This window comes from Zea mays, chromosome 10 (genome assembly GCF_902167145.1).
Source record: "Zea mays cultivar B73 chromosome 10, Zm-B73-REFERENCE-NAM-5.0, whole genome shotgun sequence".
NCBI classification, from domain to species: domain Eukaryota; kingdom Viridiplantae; phylum Streptophyta; class Magnoliopsida; order Poales; family Poaceae; genus Zea; species Zea mays.
This window is the reverse complement of record NC_050105.1, coordinates 48,125,334-48,151,412: the sequence shown is the minus strand read 5'-3', so window position 1 is coordinate 48,151,412 and position 26,079 is coordinate 48,125,334. Positions and strand designations below refer to the sequence as shown.

General features: G+C 46.0%; 1 protein-coding gene across 1 annotated transcript; it reads right to left on the bottom strand.

Annotated features, from left to right (window-relative positions):
- Positions 1–23,042: 23,042 nt before the first annotated feature.
- LOC100286175 (ATP binding protein) lies at positions 23,043–25,102 on the bottom strand. Its single transcript, NM_001159063.2, has one exon. The coding sequence runs from the start codon at positions 25,004–25,006 to the stop codon at positions 23,126–23,128; it is 1,881 nt and encodes a 626-aa protein (NP_001152535.2). The 5' UTR covers positions 25,007–25,102; the 3' UTR covers positions 23,043–23,125.
- Positions 25,103–26,079: the final 977 nt, after the last annotated feature.

The window sequence follows — 26,079 nt, the reverse complement described above, 5'->3', positions numbered from 1 at the left end:
AGTGTGGGGGTGTATTTGTAAAGGTCAGTGAGACAAAGAAATAGTGGGAAGGACTCTTTATAGAATTTCAAATCGTCAGGGTTCCCTGCGCAAAACCGACAGCGCGAGCGCGCGCGGGCGCGTTTTCGCCAGCATATGGGCCGACTCGGGCCAGATTTTAGCACAAAACCGTATCATCTTTTCCTTTTTCTTTTTCTTTTGGACTTAGAGAATTCCTAAAAAATTATAGCAAAATGCTAAAAAAAAACTAGACCAATTTTGCTAGGCTCCTAATTTTCTATAGTATTTAATAAAAATAGATTCATGATTTTTAGTTCCAATAGGGAATTATGGGATATTTAAAATAGCCAAACACATACTTCTGGAATTTTAGAGAGTAATTAATAATCCCAAAATTCACCAAACTTGTTAGATAGGCTTTAAATATTATTTAGAAGCCTTGGGTAAAATTTGGTATGATTTGAACCATGTTTGGTACATAGAACCCAAAACCCTAGTTCCCTGCCCTATGAACTTCACTATAGACTCCGAAAACCCTAGTTTCCCAGAGAACCGTGAAGAAAAGTTATATTCAAGACATTAGATAATAAAACTTTTATCTTTGCATTTTCATGAGCATTCATGATTATATATGGCTATATCTAGAGAACCGCAGGCAGGAAACTGCTTTTACTTTGATATTTGTGTAGGAGAGCATGATTCACCTATCACACAAGGCAAGCCCCGGTGCATTTGCCACCTCCTTGCTATTTTAAAATCTTTCTCACTTACTTGATGCATTAGGTGATAGGAGTTGTGTGCTAAACCAATTGCTGCATTTTCTTCCTTGGATTTGATTACTTCTCCTTAAACCCTTGTTTTACAAAAAGCTTTTCCTTATGCTTAGCTTTGCTCTAGAAAAACAAAATGTTTTGTTTTGACAAAAGATGATGCTTCAAAGTGGGTGGGATGTTTTCAAAAACAAAACTTGATGGTGGATCCATCATGACCATGATGGGTTCAACATTGGAAAAGATGTACCTCTGCCGGGTACCAAACTTTGGGTTTGAAATGATAAAGCTGATACCGGGCGGGTGACTTGCACGAGAAGAGAGTCTCGGTGTAGTGTCTCCGTCTGAGTCGATTAAGGACCTTCTCGATGTAGGCTTGATGATCAAGGACCCTTTAACTGGTCACATGCCTCATCATGGGTAAGCTTTGCCTCGGGCAGACTAATACCAGAATAAGATAACACGCAATGGGAGTGGAGAGATGGCGAGAGTAGCGTGTACCCTCCGTGGCAAGAGGCTAGATGGTGGTGTATATGTGCTCTCAGTTGGCGTGAACCTGATCTGGTCTTAAGAACCCCGGTGGCGAGTTGACATATGCAAGGGTTAAGTGTTACATATGTCATGTGATTGGAGATCCTCAGCTGAGTATAATCGATTCGGATCGCCGTAACTTCGCGGACATGAAGACTTGGTCACTGCCCTACCCGTAGCATTCCAGTGAATAAGAAGGGTTATTAAGAAATTGGCTAGTATAGGTCCAGTGATTGAACTAGAGTAGAAAGAACTCTAGATGCAGGTAACTTTACTTAACCTGACAAGTAAAACTGGATTTTTAAGGACCCACTCTTAGTAAGCATTTCTGCAAACAGAATCTTTGATTATTGATAAGCTATACCTTGATCCCCAAAGGCCAGCATATCCTTGAGAGTCTTTTATTTTGACGGGTAAGACTTGCGAAAGTACATTTCGTACTCAGGGCTTTGTCCCATGTTGTTTTAGGTGAAGAAGCAGCAAATTTTTGTTGCTTCTGTTGTAAGGTGGTGCCCAAAGAAGAAAATCAAGACTGAAGCCGCGGGAGGAAGTGTCCTCCTTTAAGAAAAACTTTTTACTATTTATCGGGAGGGGTTTTTGCCTCCCAAGTTATGTAATAATATTACTTTGCACTCTTATATTTTGTTCTGGTCTGTAATAATACAACTCGTTATTACTTTAATATAAAGTAAGTTATTGTAACTGCTTTCGCATTCTCGTACCTCCGATGTATTGTAATGTCTGCGTGACGGGTGAAACGCTCTTGGGAAAGGTAAGGAATTCAGATACCGAACTTGTCAAGTGATTAGGTGCACCTACAGGGTTGTCTGAGGTCCGTTGGACATGGACAACTGTAGGTGGGCCTAATGACTTGGGAGGTTCTGTCACATTGATGGGGAGGATTATGTAACACCCCAGGTGTTACCTTGGCTAGAGCCCACCTTGGCACTAGAAGCTGTGATCACAAGGGGTAAAGTCTTAGGGCAACACATAAGAACTTGGAGATCAAGTGCTAATCAAGTTGCCAATGACCTAAGGAGCCTTACTCTAAATCCTTGCTCACTTACTACCTTGGATAAGAGGGGAGAAGGACCCTAGACCTCTCCTAAACCCTATCTCCCAAAACCCTAGGTAAGAGGGGAAAGGGAGTGAACAAGTGTGCAAAGCATGAGTAGTTTTACCCAAACCTTAACTAACCTTGTAACCATCAATTAGGGGGGGAAATAGTGCAAAAAGACCCCTGGAGAGACCCCAATTCAAATCTCCAAGTGGAGAGAGAGCTAGAGCTCTCTATTTCCCTCTAAGTCAAATTCTAACCCTAAGTTAAAGTTCAACCGTGTTCACTTTGAAGATGGCGCCAAAACCACTTGGGTTCTATACCAAAAATGTGGTATACCACTTAAGGCACCCCCTGGAAAAAGTGGAAGCCGAGACTCGGATGTTTGACAGCTCTTGACATCAGTTTTGTCGCAATGCGGGCAGTGAGACAAGCCAGATTTGGCGCCCGTCTATCTCCTGATCTAGGGCGTATCCTCCATTGGAACTCACACATGTGAGATAGCCCTAGGGGCCAGGAAGAGGTCTGCGCCGGATTCATGGCAAGATTCGCACGTTTGTGATCTCTTGAGACGTTTGAACAATGGAAGAAACACACCTCCACGTGTTCGACGCTTTCTGCCCGCGCCAGAGCATGCTCACGCGTGCCCTCGCACGCCCAGTGCCGCGCCCGAGCCAAGCCAGCGCCATGACCCGCGCCCGCGCCTATAAAACCCTCCCAGACTTCGATTGTACCTTTCCGCGCACCCTCAAACCTCACCGGAGTCTAGCTCGTCGTCGTTTGCCCGTGCGCAGCGAGTCCGCGGCCGCCCAATCCCCCTGTCACCGTAGACCGGCCATTAGAGCCATTCCCAACCCCGTCCAGCCCTCGGAGAAGACTGTGCACACCTCCGTGAGGCTCCCCGAGCAAGGAATCGGAGTTTGCTTCGCCGGAGAGGCCAGCCCACGCTCGCCGGAGCTCTCAACCTCGCCGGAGTACGTGGACCGGGTAAACCACTCAACCATCCTTCGATTCCTTGTGCACACGGTTGCTACGTTACCCCGTGAAGCTCACCATGCCCTCGGATTGAACCAGTTCGCCGTGGTTTGGCCGGTACACTCGCCGCCGACGAGAACACCCGCCTGCGCGCGTGGACCGGGCGATTCCGGCCATCTCCGACGTCAAGCCGTACCTCGACGTGACCGCCAGAATCTCCCCGAGCCAACCCCACCCTTCGCCGGACCTCCCTCGCCGCCGGTAAGCCGCGCCACCCTTTTCTTTCCCGCGGTTACTGTTTGCATAAGGGGAAGGACTGCGGGTGAGAGGGAGAGAAGGTCAGGGGGTTTTATGAAATGTCAGAGACACAGGGGAATAGTGGCGCGAGGGTAGATTTGCGAAGGTTGATTTAGTTTAAATCCAGGGACCTCGGTGTAAACTGTTTTTCCAGAAAACCTTTATGAAATCTGTTTTTAATTTGATTAGAAACTTTGAAAATCCATAGCTTCTGTTTAACTCATCCAAATTTGGTCAAACCAATTTTGTCAGACTCTAAATAATGTAACCTACTTAAGAAAAATATAAAACCCCCTATGTACTATAAAAAACTTTAGAGCTCTGATTTAATTATAGTTTTGACCAAAAGCTTAATAATAGGGCAAAAATTAGTTGCACTAATTGACCGGGGTTAGAAAAATTTTGAGAAGTTTGTATCTACCTACTAAACCAAATAAAAATGTTAAACCTCTCTATCCACCCCACTAAGTTAGTTTTTACCCCTTATTTCATAATATGCTTAAGGGTAAGAAAAATAGAAAATGTAATTTAAACAAAGAACCAGAGAGTACCTCTATTTTTGTTAGGATACTTATTTAAGGTAGTTCACTGGAAAAATATATCATGCCCTATTTTAGTATAAAATAAGTAGGATCCCTTTTGTTTTAATAAAACAAGTGAAACTTAGAAAAACTCTACAAAAATAACCCCAAGGTAAAAACACCCCCACCCTTGGGATAACTAATGTTTTATTAAGGAGAATTTAGGAAAAATATGAAATCTGCTGTTTGACATTTTTCAAATAATAATGTAGTAGAAAGTGCCTTTTTGATTTTAAACTTAAGAAAATCATAACTAAATAACCACCCCTTAGTTTTCTGTGATTTTTAGCACAGAAGCCTATTAATACTATGGGATGCCAGCAAAAATAACCTTTAGGACAGAACCTACCCCTAACTAAGAGATGTAGTGTAAAGTGGCCCATTTTGCATAACTCTTGTCATTTTTGTTTAAAACCTAGCTTTTGTACTTTAAGCCTCAAATTCTTAAAACAAGCTAGAATAGCAAGTGACAACCCACTGTAATTTTTACAGAATTTTTGGAAATTATTAAAACACTGTCGTAGTTCAAACCTACACTAGAAACCCTAAATGGAAATTAAAGAAAGGAAAATGAATAATGGAAATTAATGTCGTCCTAAAACCTTTATAAAATTGTCCACTGAAATCTATAAAGACAATACAAATCCACTATGTTATCCTAAAAGAAAAACCTAAGCTTAAAAGGTAATAAGTCTATGTATATATATACCACTAGAAGCCCCACATAACCAGGAAACCCTAAGTTAATTCTTGACTTAGTTTCTTTTAGCTTAATGTTCTTAAATCTTGCATAATCATGACATACATGTTCATTGCATTTCGATAGACTGTAATCTTGCTGACGGAGAGTACATCCTCATGCCGGAGCAAGGAGCTGCTCAGGAGGTAGCCCCAGATCCAGCACCCGAGCCTGCACCAGAGGACCTGCCTGCCACTGCTTTGGAAGGCAAGCCCCGGTTTTATGCATAACCTGTTATTTATGCTATTTTACTTCACTTAATGATTGTAGGAATGATTGTGCACTTAGGTGTAGGAATTGTTTGAAACCCTAGTTGCATGATCTCAGGAATCCTTTTGAGATGAATACTAGTATGACAGGTCGAGTAGTTGCTTTATTAAGTAGGATCTCAGTAGAAGACGAGTGATTTTTCTAGCACTCGCGCGAGGTCAGGACATTGATTGTACCCACTTTCATATCATACTGATGTTGGTTGTGGGCAACAATCCATGGGGATTGGTTGTCTACGGGATAAAAATTTGAATAAGGATTAAGGTGTGGTACCGTGAGTCAAGCGTTTGAACGTACTAAGCACATGCCGAGAAATATGGTAAATCGGTAAGCCTAGTACCTGATTGAACCTGGCAGCAGATTGCCCTCCTCACGCGACCTGAGACGAGGTCTCCCATTCCGGTTATGGTGGGTACAAGTGCGGTCACTGCACGACGGCCAGTCGGGGTCAGTGAGGCATTGTACGCCAAGGCGGTGAGCCCCTCTCTGCTGACGGGGAATCGATGGGGACGGCTGATGTGTGTGGGGACGGAGTGCCCCTGCATGTCGTGTGTTTAGGTTTACCTTGCAAGGATAAAAACTCGATTCGAATCGTCTGCTTCTCGCAGCTAATGAGACTGCTTGATCCATGCTGCTACATTGAGTAACAAGTGAAATTATGATGAGTTGATATAAGATGTTGATGGCTAATAATGCTTGCTACCATGCATGAATAGATAGTCCACTTTTAGCCTTAAGAGAGTCACACTTAATTTTGACTAAGTTAAAATCTTGATTTAGAAACTTAGCTAGTGCTTTTGGCAACCAAACTCCACGGCCAAACAGCTGCATGTCTAGAGGTAGAGGAGTAGACTCCTCACACCGGGTAAGTCTAGCTGAGTATTAGTATACTCAGCCTTGCTTGTGGCATAATTTTTACAGGTTCTCTGGAGGAAATGGTTGCTGGAATAACTTGGCCGTCCACCTTGCCACCGGGTTGGACTGTCGAGTGGGACCCTGCCTCGGCTGAGGAGGAGCATGAGGAGTGATGGGATAGGCTTCCCCATCTCTCTATTTATTTACCGTTAGTTTATTTCCGCTGCACTTCGAACAATGATGGTTACTTTTGCAAAAACTCCGATGATGATGATGATGATGATGTAATAATTTAATACTCTGACATGTATGGTTTTATGCTTTATTGTATTTGCTCTGTGACTCACCTTCGAGTGAGATTGTGGTACTTGATCCTGTCAGTGGCCGTGTCGGACTAGATCCGAGGGATTGACGGGTTATTCCCATTTAAGTGTGGTCTAGCCTCTAAGGCGGGGCTTAGGCACTTAAGTTGGAATAATTCGGGCAGTTCCGCCACAGCTGGTATCGGAGCTTGTACCACCACAGAGGAATCAATAAAATGTAAATACCATCAATTTTCCAAGTAAAATTTGATAGAAACAATGTTGGATAGATAGTAGGGCGAGCAGGATAGACCTAGGACGTGAAGCCTTAGGATAATAGAAGGGTAGCTAGGTGGCTAAGTAACTAGGCCCCACAGGCCACTTTTACAGGATGGGAGTTCCTCCCTATTCCTTTTATCTTGTTGTGAGGTCGTTCAGGACGAGCATGCATGCATTCATAATTAAGCCATGGATAACTAAGTAAAGGACTTAAAAACAAGATAACAACCAACTAGGTCCCTAGTGCCTTTTTACTTAACTAGAGAAAGGCTGAGTTTTACTTTTCCTTGTTCTTTTTATAATTCTTTTTCTTTTACTTACGCTTAACCGTACACAGATGACTTCCCACGGATCCTCCGATGACGGAAATGCACTGACCCACACTGACGGACTTGCACGAGAGGGTTTTCCCCGCATTTTGTGGGAGGTACTTCAGGGGGCCGGATACACGACACCCCCTCAGTATGCGGTGCAGCAGTTCGAGAAGCACCGAGTGCCTCGCTGCAGCGTGAGGATGACTTTGGAGCCTCATCCCCTGCAGCCAGGCTGGCGCTCTTTGGACTCCGAGTCTTTCGGATACCGAGTAGAGGACACGATCGAGGCGATCGCTCTGCATGGATTGACTACCTTCTGCGGATTCCATCCTTTGGAGCTGGCTACCCACCCCATTGGCTTGTTCCCCGCTGAGAGGGAGGACGACCCAATGTGGAAGGATCGGGTGGAGCATGCCAAGGATATCTGGGCCATCTACCCAGGACAGACCGCGCACTTGACTGTACGGTGCATGAATGCCCTGTACCGTCTGCAGGTGATGCGTGGTGAGGCGATGTCCCATCTGATGGCACTGCTGGAGGCAACCAAGATTACGTTGGACAACAGAGAGAAACTCGTGGTTGACTTGTCTCAAGAAATGGTGGAGAAGGACTTGCAAGTGGAGCAGCTATCCACCGATATTCAGGAGCTAGAGGAGCTGGTGGGCACCAGGGAGAACACCATCAAGGTTCTAGAGGATCAGCTCATTAACACTCAGCAGCAGCTCGCTGAGGCTAACGAGCACCTGGACATGCATCACCAGGAGATCTAGGACCAGGAGGCCAACGAGGACGTCGACATTGAGGGAGGAGATGAGCCTGCCTCCAGTGTGGACACTGCTGGCTCGGGAAGACCACCTTCCCCCGAGTCGAGTGTTGCTTCGTTCGCTCACTAGGTGTTCAGGATAGGCTTAGAAGTTGGATAGTTGGACTCCTCGCAGCTAGCTTAGCTTTTGCACCCTTGGGGTACTAGGCTAGATAGAGTTGAGTCATTTTGGAACAATTTGATGTAATCGTGCTAAAACTCTCTTGGAAGCTTGTTGATGGATGCTGTCATCAGTCTAAATTTGGAAGAAAGAATTATTGTCTTCTAAAAATCCTTTTGTTGAAATCGGAGTCTATCATGTTGTTTTAACTTTTTCTCCGTGATAAAATCTTGAACTTGGAACTGTGGTGTTAAGTATGTATGTGGTTTTTCAGATGGCCGGGAGGCAGCGTCGTGGCCAGAACGAGCGCGTTCCTCCACCGCCGCCACCACCTCCCACTCTGCAGGAGCTCATGGCTCAGCAGAATGAGATCCTGAGGCAGCTGGCTCAGCGTCAGCCACCACCTCAGCATTATGGTGGTGGAGACCATCAGCGTCACCCCGCGGCGGCTACATACCAGGAATTCCTTAGCACCCAGCCTCCATTGTTCACAAGGGCGGAGGACCCACTTGATGCAGATGTATGGTTGCGAGTGGTGGAATCCAAATTCCCACTGCTCCATGGAGCTTGCTCAGAGGTCACCAAAGTCAGGTTCGCCACCCAGCAGCTTCGCGGACCCGCAAGGACTTGGTGGGATCATTTTCTTGCTATGCAGCCAGAGGACCGAGAGGTGGAGTGGAGGGAGTTCAAGGCAGCTTTCAGAGGACACCATATACCAGCCGGGATTATGGACCGGAAGCTCAATGAGTTTTTGGCACTCACGCAGGGCAACAGGACAGTGTTGCAGTATGCCCAGGCTTTTAATGACTTGTGCCAGTATGCGGGATACCATGCAGATACAGATGAGAAGAAGAGAGACAGGTTCAGGAGGGGGCTCAGCACTAAGCTCCGTGATCGTCTCAACACCGTCAGGGCCAACAGCTACAATGAGTTGGTCAACATGGCTATCTCCCAAGAGGACTGCATTACAGCTAGACAGGCAGAGAAGAAAAGGAAGACCCCTGTGGCAGGACCCTCAGCTCAGCCACAGCGCTTCAGGATTGTGTCCGACACCCAGGGCAGGGGACCCCAGCAGCAGCAAGGGCGATGGGTGATCCGACCGCAGCAGCAGCAGCAGCAGGCACCCAACCGCGCCCAATTTCCAGCTCAGAGGAGCAATCAGCAGCAGCAGCAGTACCGCCAGACAAATGACAACAGATGCTTCACATGTGGCAACACTGGGCATTATGCCAAGAATTGCCCCTGGAAACAGCAGAGGCAGGGGCATAATGTCAATCAGAACCAAGGCAAGAGACAGAAGGTGCAAGTGAGGCAGGGCAGGCTGAATTTCACCACCATGGCTGATATTCCAGAGGGAGCACCCGTCATGACTGGTATCTTTACAGTTTTGAATTATCCTGCTATTATTCTATTTGATTCTGGTGCATCGCATAGTTTTATCAGTGCCAAGTTTAGTGCCAAATGCCAGTTGCCCTTTCACCATACCCGATGGGGGCATTACAATTTCAACACCAGGAGGCAGAGTTGCCACTTATCAAATCAACAGGCAAGTGCCTATAAAATTTGGTAGTCTGGTGATTAGAACCACCCTTCTCATCTTAGGATTGGATAGCGTGGATATTATTTTGGGAGCTGACTGGTTGACCAGGCATCAGGCAGTATTAGACATTGCAGCCAGAGCCATTGAAATCCATTCCCCTGCTTATGGCGAGACTGTTTTGCACTTACCCAACCAGGGTTGTACCCGATCTTGTGCCTTTGTTATGTTAGAATCCCCGGTGGAAAAGATCCCAGTGGTCCGTGACTACCCAGATGTTTTTCCGGAGGAATTGCCAGGGATGCCACCTGACCGAGACATTGAGTTCGCAATTGAGTTGCAACCCGGGACTGCTCCTATCTCCAAGAGACCCTATAGGTTGCCTCCCGCGGAATTGGCAGAATTGAAGAAGCAATTGCAAGAATTGTTGGACAAGGGGTTTATTCGTCCAAGCACTTCACCATGGGGATGTCCAGCATTATTTGTGAAGAAAAAGGATGAGAGTTTGAGGATGTGTGTTGACTACCGCCCTCTCAATGCGGTGACTATCAAGAACAAATACCCACTGCCCCGCATTGATGTTCTGTTCGATCAGTTGGTAGGAGCCAAGGTATTCTCCAAGATAGACCTTCGCTCAGGTTACCATCAGATCAAGATCCGTGCCAGTGACATTCCCAAGACGGCTTTCTCTACCAGATATGGGTTGTATGAGTTTTTGGTGATGTCTTTCGGGCTGACCAATGCCCCGGCTTATTTTATGTACCTGATGAACTCAGTGTTTATGCCAGAATTGGATAAGTTCGTGGTCGTTTTCATCGACGATATTCTGGTCTATTCCAAGAATGAAGATGAACATACTGAGCACCTGCACATCGTGCTTCAACGACTGCGCGATCATCATCTTTATGCTAAGTTGTCTAAATGTGAGTTCTGGCTGAAGGAGATTAAATTCTTGGGTCACACAATTTCTCAGGATGGGATATCAGTTGATCCTGAGAAGGTACAAGAGGTAATGGATTGGAAACCCCCGACTACAGTGAAGCAAATTCGGAGTTTTCTGGGATTGGCAGGGTATTATCGACGATTTATTCCGGATTTCTCCAGAATTGCCAAACCAATGACTGAACTGTTAAAGAAGGGAGTCAAATTTGAGTGGAGCCAAAAGTGTGAAGATGCCTTTCATACCTTGAGGCAGCATTTGACAACAGCCCCAGTGCTGGCCCAACCTGACAACACCAAGCCATTTGAAGTCTATTGTGATGCTTCTGGTACCGGATTGGGATGTGTCTTGATGCAAGAGAACAGAGTGATTGCTTATGCTTCCCGAGCACTCAGGCCCCATGAGCAGAACTACCCTACCCATGATCTAGAATTGGCAGCTGTGGTTCATGCTCTTAAGTTATGGAGACACTACTTGATGGGAGCTCACTGTAACATCTACACCGATCACAAGAGTCTCAAATACATCTTCACTCAAGCAGATCTGAACATGAGGCAAAGGAGATGGTTGGAGTTAATCAAGGACTATGATTTGGAGGTGCATTACCACCCAGTGAAGGCCAATGTTGTGGCAGATGCCTTGAGCAGAAAGGCCCAGTGCAATTGTATGAGCATGGATGTGGGAGTTACCACCCTGTGTGATGAGTTGTGCAGATTGAACCTGGAAGTTGTTTCTTCGGGTGACCTAAGCTATATCTCGGTGGAGCCCACGTTGCAAGAACAGATAGTCAGGGCACAGGTTGAGGATAAGGGTGTTCAGGTTATCAAGGATATGATCAAGCAAAAGGCAGAAAAATACAAGTGTTTCCGACAGGACAGCAAGGGAATTCTATGGTTTGGAGATCGATTGGTTGTTCCCAAGGACCCTGAGCTCAGAAAGAAAATATTGGATGAAGCTCACCTCTCCAAATTCTCTATGCACCCGGGCAGCAACAAGGTGTACCATGATCTCAGATCTCTATATTGGTGGACTAGAATGAAAAGAGAAATTGCCAAGTACATATCCGAGTGTGACACTTGCCAGAGGATAAAGGCTAGTCACTTGAAGGCAGCAGGCCCTTTGCAACCCCTTCCCATACCATCTTGGAAATGGGAGGACATTTGCATGGACTTCATAGTGGGATTACCCAATACCTCCAGACACCATGATTCTATTTGGGTTATCGTGGACAGATTGACCAAGACTGCTCATTTCTTGCCAGTGCACACCACCCACAAGACAGAGAAGTACGCTAAACTTTATGTTGATCAGATAGTAAGACTGCATGGTATTCCAAAGACCATTATATCTGACAGAGGAGCACTATTTGTGGCACGCTTTTGGGAGAAGCTGCAAGAATCACTTGGGACCCAAGTAATCTGAAGCTCAGCATATCACCCACAAACAGATGGCCAGACAGAAAGGGTAAATCAGATTTTGGAAGACATGTTGCGGGCATGTGCACTACATTATGGGAAGGATTGGGACAAGTGTCTGTCTTTTGCAGAGTTTTCTTACAATAATGGCTATCAGTCCAGTCTGAAGATGGCACCTTTTGAGGCATTATATGGGAGAAGGTGTAGGACCCCACTAAACTGGTCTCAAGCAGGAGAAAGGGAAATTTTTGGGCCAGACTTGGTACTCGAGGCAGAGGCAAAGGTCAGGGTCATTACCAAGAACTTAGAAGCTGCTCAGGCCAGGCAAAGGAGCTATCATGATAAGAGGCGGAAGCCTCTACAGTTTGAGGTGGGAGATCATGTCTATCTTAAGGTATCACCCACCAAGGGTGTCCAGAGATTCGGGATCAAGGGCAAGTTAGCTCCTCGCTACATTGGGCCATACGAGGTCAAGGAAGCTTGTGGACCCGTAGCCTATCAAGTGGAATTGCCACCTCACATGTCGTCAGTTCACAATGTGTTCCATGTATCTCAGCTGCGGAAATGCGTGCGCCTACCCACTGAAGTACTACCAGAACCAGACATTGAGATAGAACCGGACTTATCTTACCAAGAGTACCCTGTCAAGGTGCTAGATCAAAAAGAGAGATCAACTCGGGCAAGGTCGATCAGAATGTATAAAGTTCAGTGGAGTCACCATTCAGCAGAAGAAGCTACATGGGAGACTGAGGATTTTCTACGCTCTCGCTTCCCCGATTTTCTTCCCAAAGGAGTCGGTATGTAACCCCAAAACCCCACCCCCACCTGCCCTTTGAATTCAATTATAAGAAAAACTTAGATAACAAGGATAGTCTAAGTTGTGGATTTAACTTAAGAAGGGCTTCCTTCTGAAGTTGCAAAGAGGATGACATTCGAAGAGCAGTTAATAAGAGAAACTAAAGTGTAAAGGGAAAACAACACCAGCACACCTTCAAGCACCCTCCAAGGGACTGTACCTAAATCTCGGGACGAGATTCCTTTAAGGGGGGAGGGCTGTAACACCCCAGGTGTTACCTTGGCTAGAGCCCACCTTGGCACTAGAAGCTGTGATCACAAGGGGTAAAGGCTTAGGGCAACACATAAGAACTTGGAGATCAAGTGCTAATCAAGTTGCCAATGACCTAAGGAGCCTTACTCTAAATCCTTGCTCACTTACTACCTTGGATAAGAGGGGAGAAGGACCCTAGACCTCTCCTAAACCCTATCTCCCAAAACCCTAGGTAAGAGGGGAAAGGGAGTGAACAAGTGTGCAAAGCATGAGTAGTTTTACCCAAACCTTAACTAACCTTGTAACCATCAATTAGGGGGGAAATAGTGCAAAAAGACCCCTGGAGAGACCCCAATTCAAATCTCCAAGTGGAGAGAGAGCTAGAGCTCTCTATTTCCCTCTAAGTCAAATTCTAACCCTAAGTTAAAGTTTAACCGTGTTCACTTTGAAGATGGCGCCAAAACCACTTGGGTTCTATACCAAAAATGTGGTATACCACTTAAGGCACCCCCTGGAAAAAGTGGAAGCCGAGACTCGGACGTTTGACAGCTCTTGACATCAGTTTTGTCGCAATGCGGGCAGTGAGACAAGCCAGATTTGGCGCCCGTCTATCTCCTGATCTAGGGCGTATCCTCCATTGGAACTCACACATGTGAGATAGCCCTAGGTGCCAGGAAGAGGTCTGCGCCGGATTCATGGCAAGATTCGCACGTTTGCGATCTTTGGAGACGTTTGAACAATGGAAGAAACACACCTCCACGTGTTCGACGCTTTCTGCCCGCGCCAGAGCACGCTCACGCGCACCCTCGCACGCCCAGCGCCGCGCCCGAGCCAAGCCAGCGCCATGACCCGCGCCCGCGCCTATAAAACCCTCCCAGACTTCGATTGTACCTTTCCGCGCACCCTCAAACCTCACCGGAGTCTAGCTCGTCGCCGTTTGCCCGTGCGCAGCGAGTCCGCGGCCGCCCAATCCCCCTGTCACCGTAGACCGGCCATTAGAGCCATTCCCAACCCCGTCCAGCCCTCGGAGAAGACTGTGCACACCTCCGTGAGGCTCCCCGAGCAAGGAATCGGAGTTTGCTTCGCCGGAGAGGCCAGCCCACGCTCGCCGGAGCTCTCAACCTCGCCGGAGTACGTGGACCGGGTAAACCACTCAACCATCCTTCGATTCCTTGTGCACACGGTCGCTACGTTACCCCGTGAAGCTCACCATGCCCTCGGATTGAACCAGTTCGCCGTGGTTTGGCCGGTACACTCGCCGCCGACGAGAACACCCGCCTGCGCGCGTGGACCGGGCGATTCCGGCCATCTCCGACGTCAAGCCGTACCTCGACGTGACCGCCAGAATCTCCCCGAGCCAACCCCACCCTTCGCCGGACCTCCCTCGCCGCCGGTAAGCCGCGCCACCCTTTTCTTTCCCGCGGTTACTGTTTGCATAAGGGGAAGGACTGCGGGTGAGAGGGAGAGAAGGTCAGGGGGTTTTGTGAAATGTCAGAGACACAGGGGAATAGTGGCGCGAGGGTAGATTTGCGAAGGTTGATTTAGTTTAAATCCAGGGACCTCGGTGTAAACTGTTTTTCCAGAAAACCTTTATGAAATCTGTTTTTAATTTGAACAGAAACTTTGAAAATCCATAGCTTCTGTTTAACTCATCCAAATTTGGTCAAACCAATTTTGTCAGACTCTAAATAATGTAACCTACTTAAGAAAAATATAAAACCCCCTATGTACTATAGAAAACTTTAGAGCTCTGATTTAATTATAGTTTTGACCAAAAGCTTAATAATAGGGCAAAAATTAGTTGCATTAATTGACTGGGGTTAGAAAAATTTTGAGAAGTTTGTATCTACCTACTAAACCAAATAAAAATGTTAAACTTCTCTGTCCACCCCACTAAGTTAGTTTTTACCCCTTATTTCATAATATGCTTAAGGGTAAGAAAAATAGAAAATGTAATTTAAACAAAGAACCAGAGAGTACCTCTATTTTTGTTAGGATACTTATTTAAGGTAGTTCACTGGAAAAATATATCATGCCCTGTTTTAGTATAAAATAAGTAGGATCCCTTTTGTTTTAATAAAACAAGTGAAACTTAGAAAAACTCTACAAAAATAACCCCAAGGTAAAAACACCCCCACCCTTGGGATAACTAATGTTTTATTAAGGAGAATTTAGGAAAAATATGAAATCTGCTGTTTGACATTTTTCAAATAATAATGTAGTAGAAAGTGCCTTTTTGACCTTAAACTTAAGAAAATCATAACTAAATAACCACCCCTTAGTTTTCTGTGATTTTTAGCACAGAAGCCTATTAATACTATGGGATGCCAGCAAAAATAACCTTTAGGACAGAACCTACCCCTAACTAAGAGATGTAGTGTAAAGTGGCCCATTTTGCATAACTCTTGTCATTTTTGTTTAAAACCTAGCTTTTGTACTTTAAGCCTCAAATTCTTAAAACAAGCTAGAATAGCAAGTGACAACCCACTGTAATTTTTACAGAATTTTTGGAAATTATTAAAACACTGTCGTAGTTCAAACCTACACTAGAAACCCTAAATGGAAATTAAAGAAAGGAAAATGAATAATGGAAATTAATGTCGTCCTAAAACCTTTATAAAATTGTCCACTGAAATCTATAAAGACAATACAAATCCACTATGTTATCCTAAAAGAAAAACCTAAGCTTAAAAGGTAATAAGTCTATGTATATATATACCACTAGAAGCCCCACATAACCAGGAAACCCTAAGTTAATTCTTGACTTAGTTTCTTTTAGCTTAATGTTCTTAAATCTTGCATAATCATGACATACATGTTCATTGCATTTCGATAGACTGTAATCTTGCTGACGGAGAGTACATCCTCGTGCCGGAGCAAGGAGCTGCTCAGGAGGTAGCCCCAGATCCAGCATCCGAGCCTGCACCAGAGGACCTGCCTGCCACTGCTTTGGAAGGCAAGCCCCGGTTTTATGCATAACCTGTTATTTATGCTATTTTACTTCACTTAATGATTGTAGGAATGATTGTGCACTTAGGTGTAGGAATTGTTTGAAACCCTAGTTGCATGATCTCAGGAATCCTTTTGAGATGAATACTAGTATGACAGGTCGAGTAGTTGCTTTATTAAGTAGGATCTCGGTAGAAGACGAGTGATTTTTCTAGCACTCGCGCGAGGTCAGGACATTGATTGTACCCACTTTCATATCATACTGATGTTGGTTGTGGGCAACAATCCATGGGGATTGATTGTCTACGGGATAAAAATTTGAATAAGGATTAAGGTGTGGTACCGTGAGTCAAGCGTTTGAACGTACTAAGCACATGCCGAGAAATATGGTAAATCGGTAAGCCTAGTACCTGATTGAACCTGGCAGCAGATTGCCCTCCTCACGCGACCTGAGACGAGGTCTCCCATTCCGGTTATGGTGGGTACAAGTGCGGTCACTGCACGACGGCCAGTCGGGGTCAGTGAGGCATTGTACGCCAAGGCGGTGAGCCCCTCTCTGCTGACGGGGAATCGATGGGGACGGCTGATGTGTGTGGGGACGGAGTGCCCCTGCATGTCGTGTGTTTAGGTTTACCTTGCAAGGATAAAAACTCGATTCGAATCGTCTGCTTCTCGCAGCTAATGAGACTGCTTGATCCATGCTGCTACATTGAGTAACAAGTGAAATTATGATGAGTTGATATAAGATGTTGATGGCTAATAATGCTTGCTACCATGCATGAATAGATAGTCCACTTTTAGCCTTAAGAGAGTCACACTTAATTTTGACTAAGTTAAAATCTTGATTTAGAAACTCAGCTAGTGCTTTTGGCAACCAAACTCCACGGCCAAACAGCTGCATGTCTAGAGGTAGAGGAGTAGACTCCTCACACCGGGTAAGTCTAGCTGAGTATTAGTATACTCAGCCTTGCTTGTGGCATAATTTTTACAGGTTCTCTGGAGGAAATGGTTGCTGGAATAACTTGGCTGTCCACCTTGCCACCGGGTTGGACTGACGAGTGGGACCCTGCCTCGGCTGAGGAGGAGCATGAGGAGTGATGGGATAGGCTTCCCCATCTCTCTATTTATTTACCGTTAGTTTATTTCCGCTGCACTTCGAACAATGATGGTTACTTTTGCAAAAACTCCGATGATGATGATGATGATGATGTAATAATTTAATACTCTGACATGTATGGTTTTATGCTTTATTGTATTTGCTCTGTGACTCACCTTCGAGTGAGATTGTGGTACTTGATCCTGTCAGTGGCCGTGTCGGACTAGATCCGAGGGATTGACGGGTTATTCCCATTTAAGTGTGGTCTAGCCTCTAAGGCGGGGCTTAGGCACTTAAGTTGGAATAATTCGGGCAGTTCCGCCACAGATTATTCGTGGTGGAGTCATAAAATGTGTAATCATTTGTTTTCTCTTCATCCTAGCATTTGGAATGTAGTAGAAAATGGAATGCATATTATAGATAGTGATGATGAGAACTATGATGATATTCATATGCAGGAAATGATTTATAAAAATACCCAAACCACTACTGCGCTTCTAGCTTCTTTATGCAGGGCTGAATACAACAACGTTAGTGGCTTGGACAATGTCAAGGAGATTTGGGACACCCTCAAGATTTCTCATGAGGGAAACGACATCACCATGATCACCAAGATGGAGCTGGTGGAGGGCGAGAGGTTGGTTCACCATGAAGAGGGGTGAAGAACCAACTAAAACATATAACAGGCTCAAGTCCCTGGTGAACATGATACAAAGCTATGGGAGCACAAGATGGACAGACCATGACATCGTACGACTAATGCTACGGTCATTTACCGTCATTAATCCTAATCTTGTGAACCTTATTCGTGAGAACCCTAGGTACACCAAGATATTGCCCGAGGAAATTCTTCGCAAATTTGTGAGCGGGCGCACGATGGCAAAGGAGGCTAGGTACGTCAACGACATCGCCAACGGACCTCTTCCTCAACACTATGAGGCGCAACCCGTTGCTCTAAAAGCAATGACCAACAAGGAAGCGCTCCTTGACAAGGTGGCAAAAAATGAGGCGGTTGGCCTTAATGAGGATGAGATGGCACTTATGATCAAGTGCTTCAAGACCACATTGAAGGGACACAAGGACTACCCCAACAAACACAAATCAAGGGGAAAGTGTGCATACTTCAAGTGTGGTAAGTCCGGTCATTTTATTGCACAATGTACCAATAATGAAAATGACCAGGATCAAGACAAGAAGGGGAAGAAAGAAAAGAAGTTTTACAGGAAGAAGGGTGAGGCACGCATTGCAAGGAATGGGATTCAGACTGCTCATCATCCGACTCCGACGACGAGGGACTCACCACCTCCGCCTTCAACAAGTCCTCACTCTTCCCCAACGAGTGCTACACATGCCTCATGGCTAAGGAGAAGAAGGTTTATGCATCCGGGGGCTCAAGCTGGATTATCGATAGCGGATGCACAAACCACATGACAGGGGAGAAGAAGATGTTCACTTCCTACGTCAAGAATAAGGATTCCCATGACACGATCATCTTTGGAGATGGGAACCAAGGCAAGGTAAAGGGGTTAGGCAAGTTAGAAATTATTACTACCGAGCATACCATCTCTAATGTTTTTTGGTAGAATCGCTTGGGTACAATTTGCTTTTTGTTAGCCAATTACGTCATATGGGTTATAATTGTTTATTTACAAATGTTGATGTGACTGTCTTTAGAAGAAGTGATGGTTCATTAGCATTTAAAGGTTTATTAGATGGCAAGCTTTATTTGGTTGATTTCACTAAAGAGAATGTCGATCTAGATGCATGTTTACTTGCTAAAACTAACATGGGATGGCTGTGGCATAGTTATCTAGCGCATGTTGGGATGAAGAACCTTCATAAGCTTCTAAAGGGAGAACATGTGTTAGGACTAATCGATGTCTGTTTTGAGAAAGACAGACCTTGTGCAGCATGTCAGGAAGGAAAGCAGGTGGGAATGAGTCATCCAAGCAAGAATGTAATGACGACATCAAGACCATTGGAGTTACTACATATGGATCTCTTCGGACCCGTTGCTTATCTTAGCATTGGGGGAAGTAAGTATGGTCTTGTTATTGTTCATGACTATTCCCGCTTCACTTGTGTATTTTTTTTGCAAGATAAATCTGAAACCCAAGGTACACTAAAGAGCTTCCTAAGATGAGCTCAAAATGAGTTTGAATTAAAGGTGAAGAAGATAAGGAGTGATGATGGTTCTGAGTTTAAGAACCTTTAAATGGAGGAGTACCTTGAGGAGGAAGGCATCAAGCATGAGTTTTTCGCCCACTACACTCCACAGCAAAATGGTGTGGTGGAGAGGAAGAACAGGACACTCATCGACATGGCAAGAACAATGCTTGGAGAATACGAGATGCCCGAGCGGTTTTGGTTGGAAGCCATGAACATGTCTTACCACGCAATAAACCGGCTCTATCTTCACTGACTCCTCAAGAAGACGACATATGAGCTTCTAACTGGTAACAAACCCAATCTTTCTTATTTTTGTGTATTTGGGAGCAAATGCTATATTTTGGTTAAGAAAGGTAGGCACTCAAAATTTGCTCCCAAAGTCGTTGAAGGGTTTTTACTTGGTTATGATTCAAATACAAAAGCATATAGTGTCTTTAAAAATCTTTTGGACTTGTTGAAGTCACTAGTGATGTTGTATTTGATGAGACTAATGGCTCTCCAAGAGAGCAAATTGATCTTGATGAGATAGATGAGAACGAGGTTCCAATGGCCACAATGAGAACTATGGCATTAGGAGATGTGCGACCGCAGGAACAAAAGGAACAAGATTAACCTTCTTCCTCAACGATAGCACAACCCCCAAGTCAAGGTGAGGAACATGTACCTCAAGATGATGGCATGGATCAAGGGGGAGCACATAATCAAGAAGACAAGGAGGAAGAAAATGTACCACATGCACCTCCAACCCAAGTCTGCACCACAATACAAAGAGATCATCCAGTGGATCAAATTCTAGGTGACATCAGCAAGGGAGTAACTACTCCTTCACGTATTGCTGATTTTTGTGAGCACTACTCCTATGTTTCTTCTATTGAGCCTTTCAATGTTGAAGAAGCATTGCAGGATCCAGATTGGGTGATGGCCATGAAGGAGGAGCTCAACAACTTCAAGAGAACTAAAGTATGGAGTCTGGTGTCATGTCCAAAGCAAAATGGTGTGGGAACCAAGTGGGTGTTCCGCAACAAGCAAGACAAGTACGGGGTGGTGACAAGAAACAAAGCTAGACTTGTGGCAAAAGGTTATGCCCAAGTTCCAGGTTTGGATTTTGAGGAGACTTTTGCTCCTGTAGCTAGGCTAGAGTCCTTTAAGCCTATGTTGCTCACCATTCCTTTAAGCTCTTTCAAATGGATGTGAAGAGCGCCTTCCTCAATGGGTCAATCAAGGAGGAGGTGTATGTAGAGCAACCCCTTGGCTTTGAAGATGATATGTATCCCATGTTTATAAGCTCTCTAAGGCACTCTATGGCTTAAGCAAGCACCAAGAGCATGTATGAATGTCTTAGAGATTTTCTTATTTCTAATGCTTTCAAGGTCGGGAAAGCTGATCCTACTCTTTTCATGAAGCCATGTGATGGTGACTTGTTTATATGCCAAATATATGTCGATGACATAATATATTGTTCTACTAATCAAAAGTCTTGTGAGGAGTTTAGCAGGGTGATGATGCAAAAGTTCAAAATGTCAATGATGGGCGAGCTAACATACTTTCTAGGATTTTAAGTAAAATAGCTCAAGGAAGGGATCTTCATCTCCTAAACAATGTATACGCAAGATCTTCTCAAGAAGTTTGGGATGAATGATGCAAAGCCCATCAAGACACCAATGGGAACAAACGGGCACTTGGACCTCAATGTGAGAGGTAAGTCCGTAGATCAAAAGGTATACGAGTCTATGATAGGTTCCTTGCTTTATTCATGTGCCTCATCCACATTTAGATCTCTAACTTCGACCACAACATCAGTTGTTTGGGCCACCCATCCTCTTAGGAACCTCCACAAAGTGCTCAGTTTGTTGTTCTAGCTTTGTACGGAATTACGACCTTAATTTGTTTTAGTCCAAATTTCCTTAACCCATTTGCGAAAACTCTCCTGTTAAAACCAATGTAGTTCAAACTTAAATTGTTTGTTGCTTCCAACGAAAGCAGGAGTTCTAGTGTCCATGAGCAAAGAGGTGGGGTCGAAAACACCTCTGTCTAGGGCTTGAACCGAGACTAGGGGTATTTAAATTCACACTTCACTCGACATGAGAGCTCTATCTAGCTTTTCATAAGTCGGTTTAGGAAGGGAATTTGCCCAGGTGTATTGTCTTCTCGTTGAATCTATTTCTCTTAAATCAAAGTTGTCAATCACAACATAAAAGCTTAAGGGCCAAAGAGGGGGCGACAAATAAAAAATAAAACACAAAAGTTTTCCATTGAAATACATTTTTTCGGCCTTGGCTAAATATTGCTACATATCGAAAGCCGTGAGAGATCTCAACCTTGATTTATTTGTGATAATGGAGACAAGAAAGTTGGACATGTCAAAGTCGAATTTGGCACGATTATTTGGTGGTGCGGATTTTGTTTGCCATTGTCTCCCTCCGAGGGATAGATCTGAAGGCATCCTTGTGGGAGTCAGAGCAAATGTGCCTGACGTATCCCTTATAATGGAAGGAGAATTGTATATTAAGTTTCACCTTTGTAATAGAGCATATAAATTTAAATGGATTCTGACGGATGTGTATGGCGTGGCTTCCTTACTGAACTTGTACGGGCATGTCGGCATAATCCTCTACCTACACTTATTGGTGGGGATTTTAATATCTTGAGAATCAGCATGGAGAAAAATAATGGCACACTAAAAGTTCTAGCCGAAGAAAATCTAAATACACTAGAAGCATACAGGTTTATGAACTTGTTTTGCTATTTTTTTTAAAAAAAAATTGAGGTTCGGTTCTTCTATGCTCCACCATTTTTTCCCCTTTTGTGATCCTAACATTTTTGGGAGCCTGTAAAATGAGAAGAGCGATGACATCAACTTCCAGAATTGGTGATAGGTTTCTCATGCAAAGCAACACCAACAAAGCGATTGAAAGACGAGCAGGTAGACAAATCCAAACATACAATTGTCGATTCCAGTGCAGAGACAGGTCGCAACGCAACCCTGGATGTCAATCAAACAAAAACCTAGACCTGTGAAGCCATGTGGACGTGGGACAGGGCAATGCCATGTGAATGGGTCCACAGCAGAGCACTTTTGAGTGCAAAACCCACAAGAGTCACCACACCAATCAGCAGCACCGTTTCCAACAATCATCTTGCATGCATGCTGCTAATCAAGTGTTATCTCGGTGACCTGGGAGGGATTAGCTTTGTACTTTGGAGGACCACCCCCACTACTTGCTTGCTTGTAGCCTTTGACCCTTTGTCGACGCCTACAATGGTGGAGCGCGAAAGATGTAGCGCAGCTATGCATGTATCGATGAATGGATTTTGCCGACACTTTTGTTGGATTTGTGGAGATTTTATATGTTCGGTACGATGAAATTTTACAGGAAAAGCTTTGGTGAAAAATGTTTGACTCCACAGACAGCAACCCGTGCTAGTGCCGTAGCGGGCCACTATGGGCATCGCTGAAACTTCAACTCGCCCTTTCGAAAATTCTTGTACCCAGATTTTTAAGAGTCAGGCTGTAACGAAAGAAAGAAAAAAATTTCCGGTTTATTTATGTACAGTTGACCTTGGTGCGAGACGATGCCATCGACAGGGACGCGTTATAGATTTGACCGGGTTTTTTTTTGGTGTACTGACACGTTACGGAAGTGCTACGCAATGTGCTTCGTTTTCTGTGGTATCAGCAATCTCTTCAAATACATTACTACTAGTACTGTATAGCCAGTGTATATGATTGTTCGCTTTCATATTGTTGCTATATTCAAAGAAAAAGTTGCCATATTCAATAGTATCCTAAAATATTGTTGCAAAATTTCACAAGCAACGTCAGTTCTAAAAAACGAAGAATACAAGAATTTGTTGTTACAGAATGAGTGCTCTTCAGGATTGACTACGTTTGTTTTCTGCAAGATGCTTCGTTAATTTTTGAATTGGCATGGAATGTATTCAAGTGTTAGATGGCGGAAGCTGAATTGCTCCTATGTACACAAAACAAAACAATCTACACGGCACCATGGGTTTTGTCAATTCACACACATCAATCACGAACGAAACAGCAGATCCGCAAGGAGCAGAGGTACCATCATCACTCGGCGGCATCAGGCTGTGCTGGCCGGCGCGAAGACCGCGGGAAAGGCCGCAGGCGGGGCGACGGTGAGAACTCCACCGGCGCCGGCGGAAGTTCCATGTCGCCGTCGAGGATCTTGACGATGTCCTTGCTGTCCGGCCGGAGCTCCGGCTGCCGCTGCAGGCAGAGCAGCGCGAGCTGCACGCACTTGGTGGCCTGGTCCTTGTCGTAGCCGCCGGCCAGCCGCTCATCCATGAGCTCGAGCACGTTCCCGGCTCGCGCCAGCTGCCGGCACCAGCTCACTAGGTTCGCCTTCTCCAGCTTCATCGGCGACGACAGGATGTGCAGCGGCCGCCGACCGGACAAGATCACTAGCACGAGAACGCCGAAGCTGTACACGTCGGCTTTCTCCAGCAGATCGCTGCCGTGCTCAAAAGGCCCGCCGCCGCACTCCGGCGCAACGTAGCACACCGTGCCGCGCATGCTCGTCGTGCTGCTAAGCTCCCGGCTGAGGAAGTCCCCGCCGCATCCGCTGTGGACGTCGCTGCCCACTGACCGGCCGCGCCGCCGGCTCCGCTTCCGGCTTCTCCGGAAGCTCAGGTCCACAGAATTGCTCTCGCCGCCGTTGGTGTCGCCGTGGCCCGTGTTCATGCTGATCGAACGGATCCACGGTTTGCCGCCGGAGCGCCGCTTCTCGAAGCTTCCTCCCTTCTTGCTCATCTCTTCAAAGAACTCCTCTTTCCACCACTCCCTCATCTTGGTCCCCTCCTTCCTGGCGACGTCCACATTGCCATTGCAGTCGGTGTTGTTCTTGTCCTCGGGCGGCGAGGCTGACACAGCGTTTTCGTGCGTACCCGAGGGAGAGTTCTTACGTTCGTTGGCGGCGTCTTCGTTCTCGTTGACCCAATCCGGGTTCCTCTCCGGGCAGATTTGGCTGCCAATCCACTCGGCGACGTAATCCCTCGAGTCAAGCTCACCGCTACCATCCTGCTTCCACCACCACTCCTTCCCCCACGCACCAGCCGGGCCAGAATCATCCTTTGTGTCCGTTTTGGCCCCGCCGGCAGCGGAGGCGGTGGTGGAGAGGTGGTCGCCGGCTTCGCCGAGTTCTTGGCTCATGAAATCGTCCCCGGCAGCACCAGACGCGGCGATTGCATCGGGAGTCTTGAAGCGCGCGAGGCCGAAATCGGCGACCTTGGCGCGGAAGTTAGCGTCGAGGAGGACGTTGCTGGGCTTGAGGTCGCCGTGCACGACGGGCGGCTGGCACTCAACGTGGAGAAAGGCGAGCGCGCGCGCCACGTCACGGATGATGGCGAGCCGCTTCTGCCAGTCCAGGAACTGGCCATCGCGGGCAGCGGCGTCGCCGCCTCCGAATAGCGCGCCCTGAAGGGATCCCTGTGGCATGTACTCGAAGACAAGGAGGAGCGGGCGCTCGGCAGCGCCGCCGCCGGAGCCCGGGCCGGGCGAGTAGCCATGGAGGGAAACGAGGCGAGGGGATTCAGGGAGCGACGCGAGGAGGTGGAGCTCGTGCGCCGACGCGCACGTCTTCACAGCGGCGAGCGAGGCGTCGGGGAAGGTGGCGAGGTAGACGGGCGAGGCGGCGCCACTGCCGAGGAGGCGGGACGGGTGGAACCCGCCCGTGGCGCGGCGAAGCGTGCGGCGGGAGTAACGCCGGAGCGGGCGACCGGAGTCCAACAGCGGGGAGCACGGGAGTGTGGGGATCCGGAGCCTCCGCCGCCGGAGGAGGACAACGAGCAAGAGCAACAAAGCTACTGCGGCCACTGCGGAAGCGATGGTGGCGGTGAGGAGGGCGTGGCGGCGGTGTTGACTATGGGCAAGCAAGGGAGGCGGCGGTGGAGCAGCTGGAGGGAGGGGCTGCTGGAGAAGGCGGGAAGGCATGGCAGTGGACGGAGGCGGCGGCGACGCGAGGCAGCGTGGTGTATGCGTGCGAGGAAGTGATTGGGGTTTGGGGAATGGGGATGGCCGGTATTGCCGTATTGGACAGGTAAACAGTAAAGCTCCTTCTATGCTATATTTCAAACTCCAACGGGCTTTCATATATCATATAGCTTATTTTTAAACTTCAATATATCAGTAACGTAGTTTTCTGTAAAAATAACATAAAATAGTAATATCTCTGTTTATCATCGATTAATTTATTTTTAAACTAAAATACGACAAATAAAAAAACGAAGAGAGTATTCTACACGGCTAGAGCTAGCTCTACATTTTTTAGGCCTCCATGAATATTGATCCTTTAGACTTAAATATTTATTCATTTGTAGCCTTGCAAGCACATGGCTGGCTCTGCATTTTTAGACCCCTTAGCGACTATTAAATATAGGCTCTTTAGGCATAAACATTTATTCATTTGTACCCTAAGAAGCAATAAAGTAGATAAGATTTTCATTCTTACAAAAAAAGTTGATATTGTAGACAAAAAACAACAAGATAAATATTGTGGGCCTATTATGCCGAAAATCATCATTCAATGTTCGTTTCGGCACAAACAAGTGTGTTTCAGGTACATTTCTGACATTCGTCCTAAGCAACATCTAAAGAAGCTTCGCCTATGCGCGCAAATGGCAAAGATGCTAGCTGAAGTCGGTAGCTTAGGTAACAAAGAAGAACTTTGAATACAAGCCAGCAGAGAAGTTTCCAAACAATGGAGGCCTAAACCCGCGTAGCCGAGAATGGAGAAAATACATTGTAGCTATGACGTCATTTGTAAATAATGTGTGTAAAACCTTAAGGGGTATGATTGTAATTTTGTACGAAGGCGGTTCATCTTTCCTATAAATAGGTGAACAATGCCCTGCATAAGATACCTTTTTAAGAACCATAACTTCGTGTTGCTTAACCTTCGAAGAACCTTTGTGCCATCCTGTGTCTAGGAGTTGAAGGTATGTTTGTAAGTTTGTATGATATTAGAAGAGATGAAATAAAATGCTAAGGCATAAGAGATGAGTTTT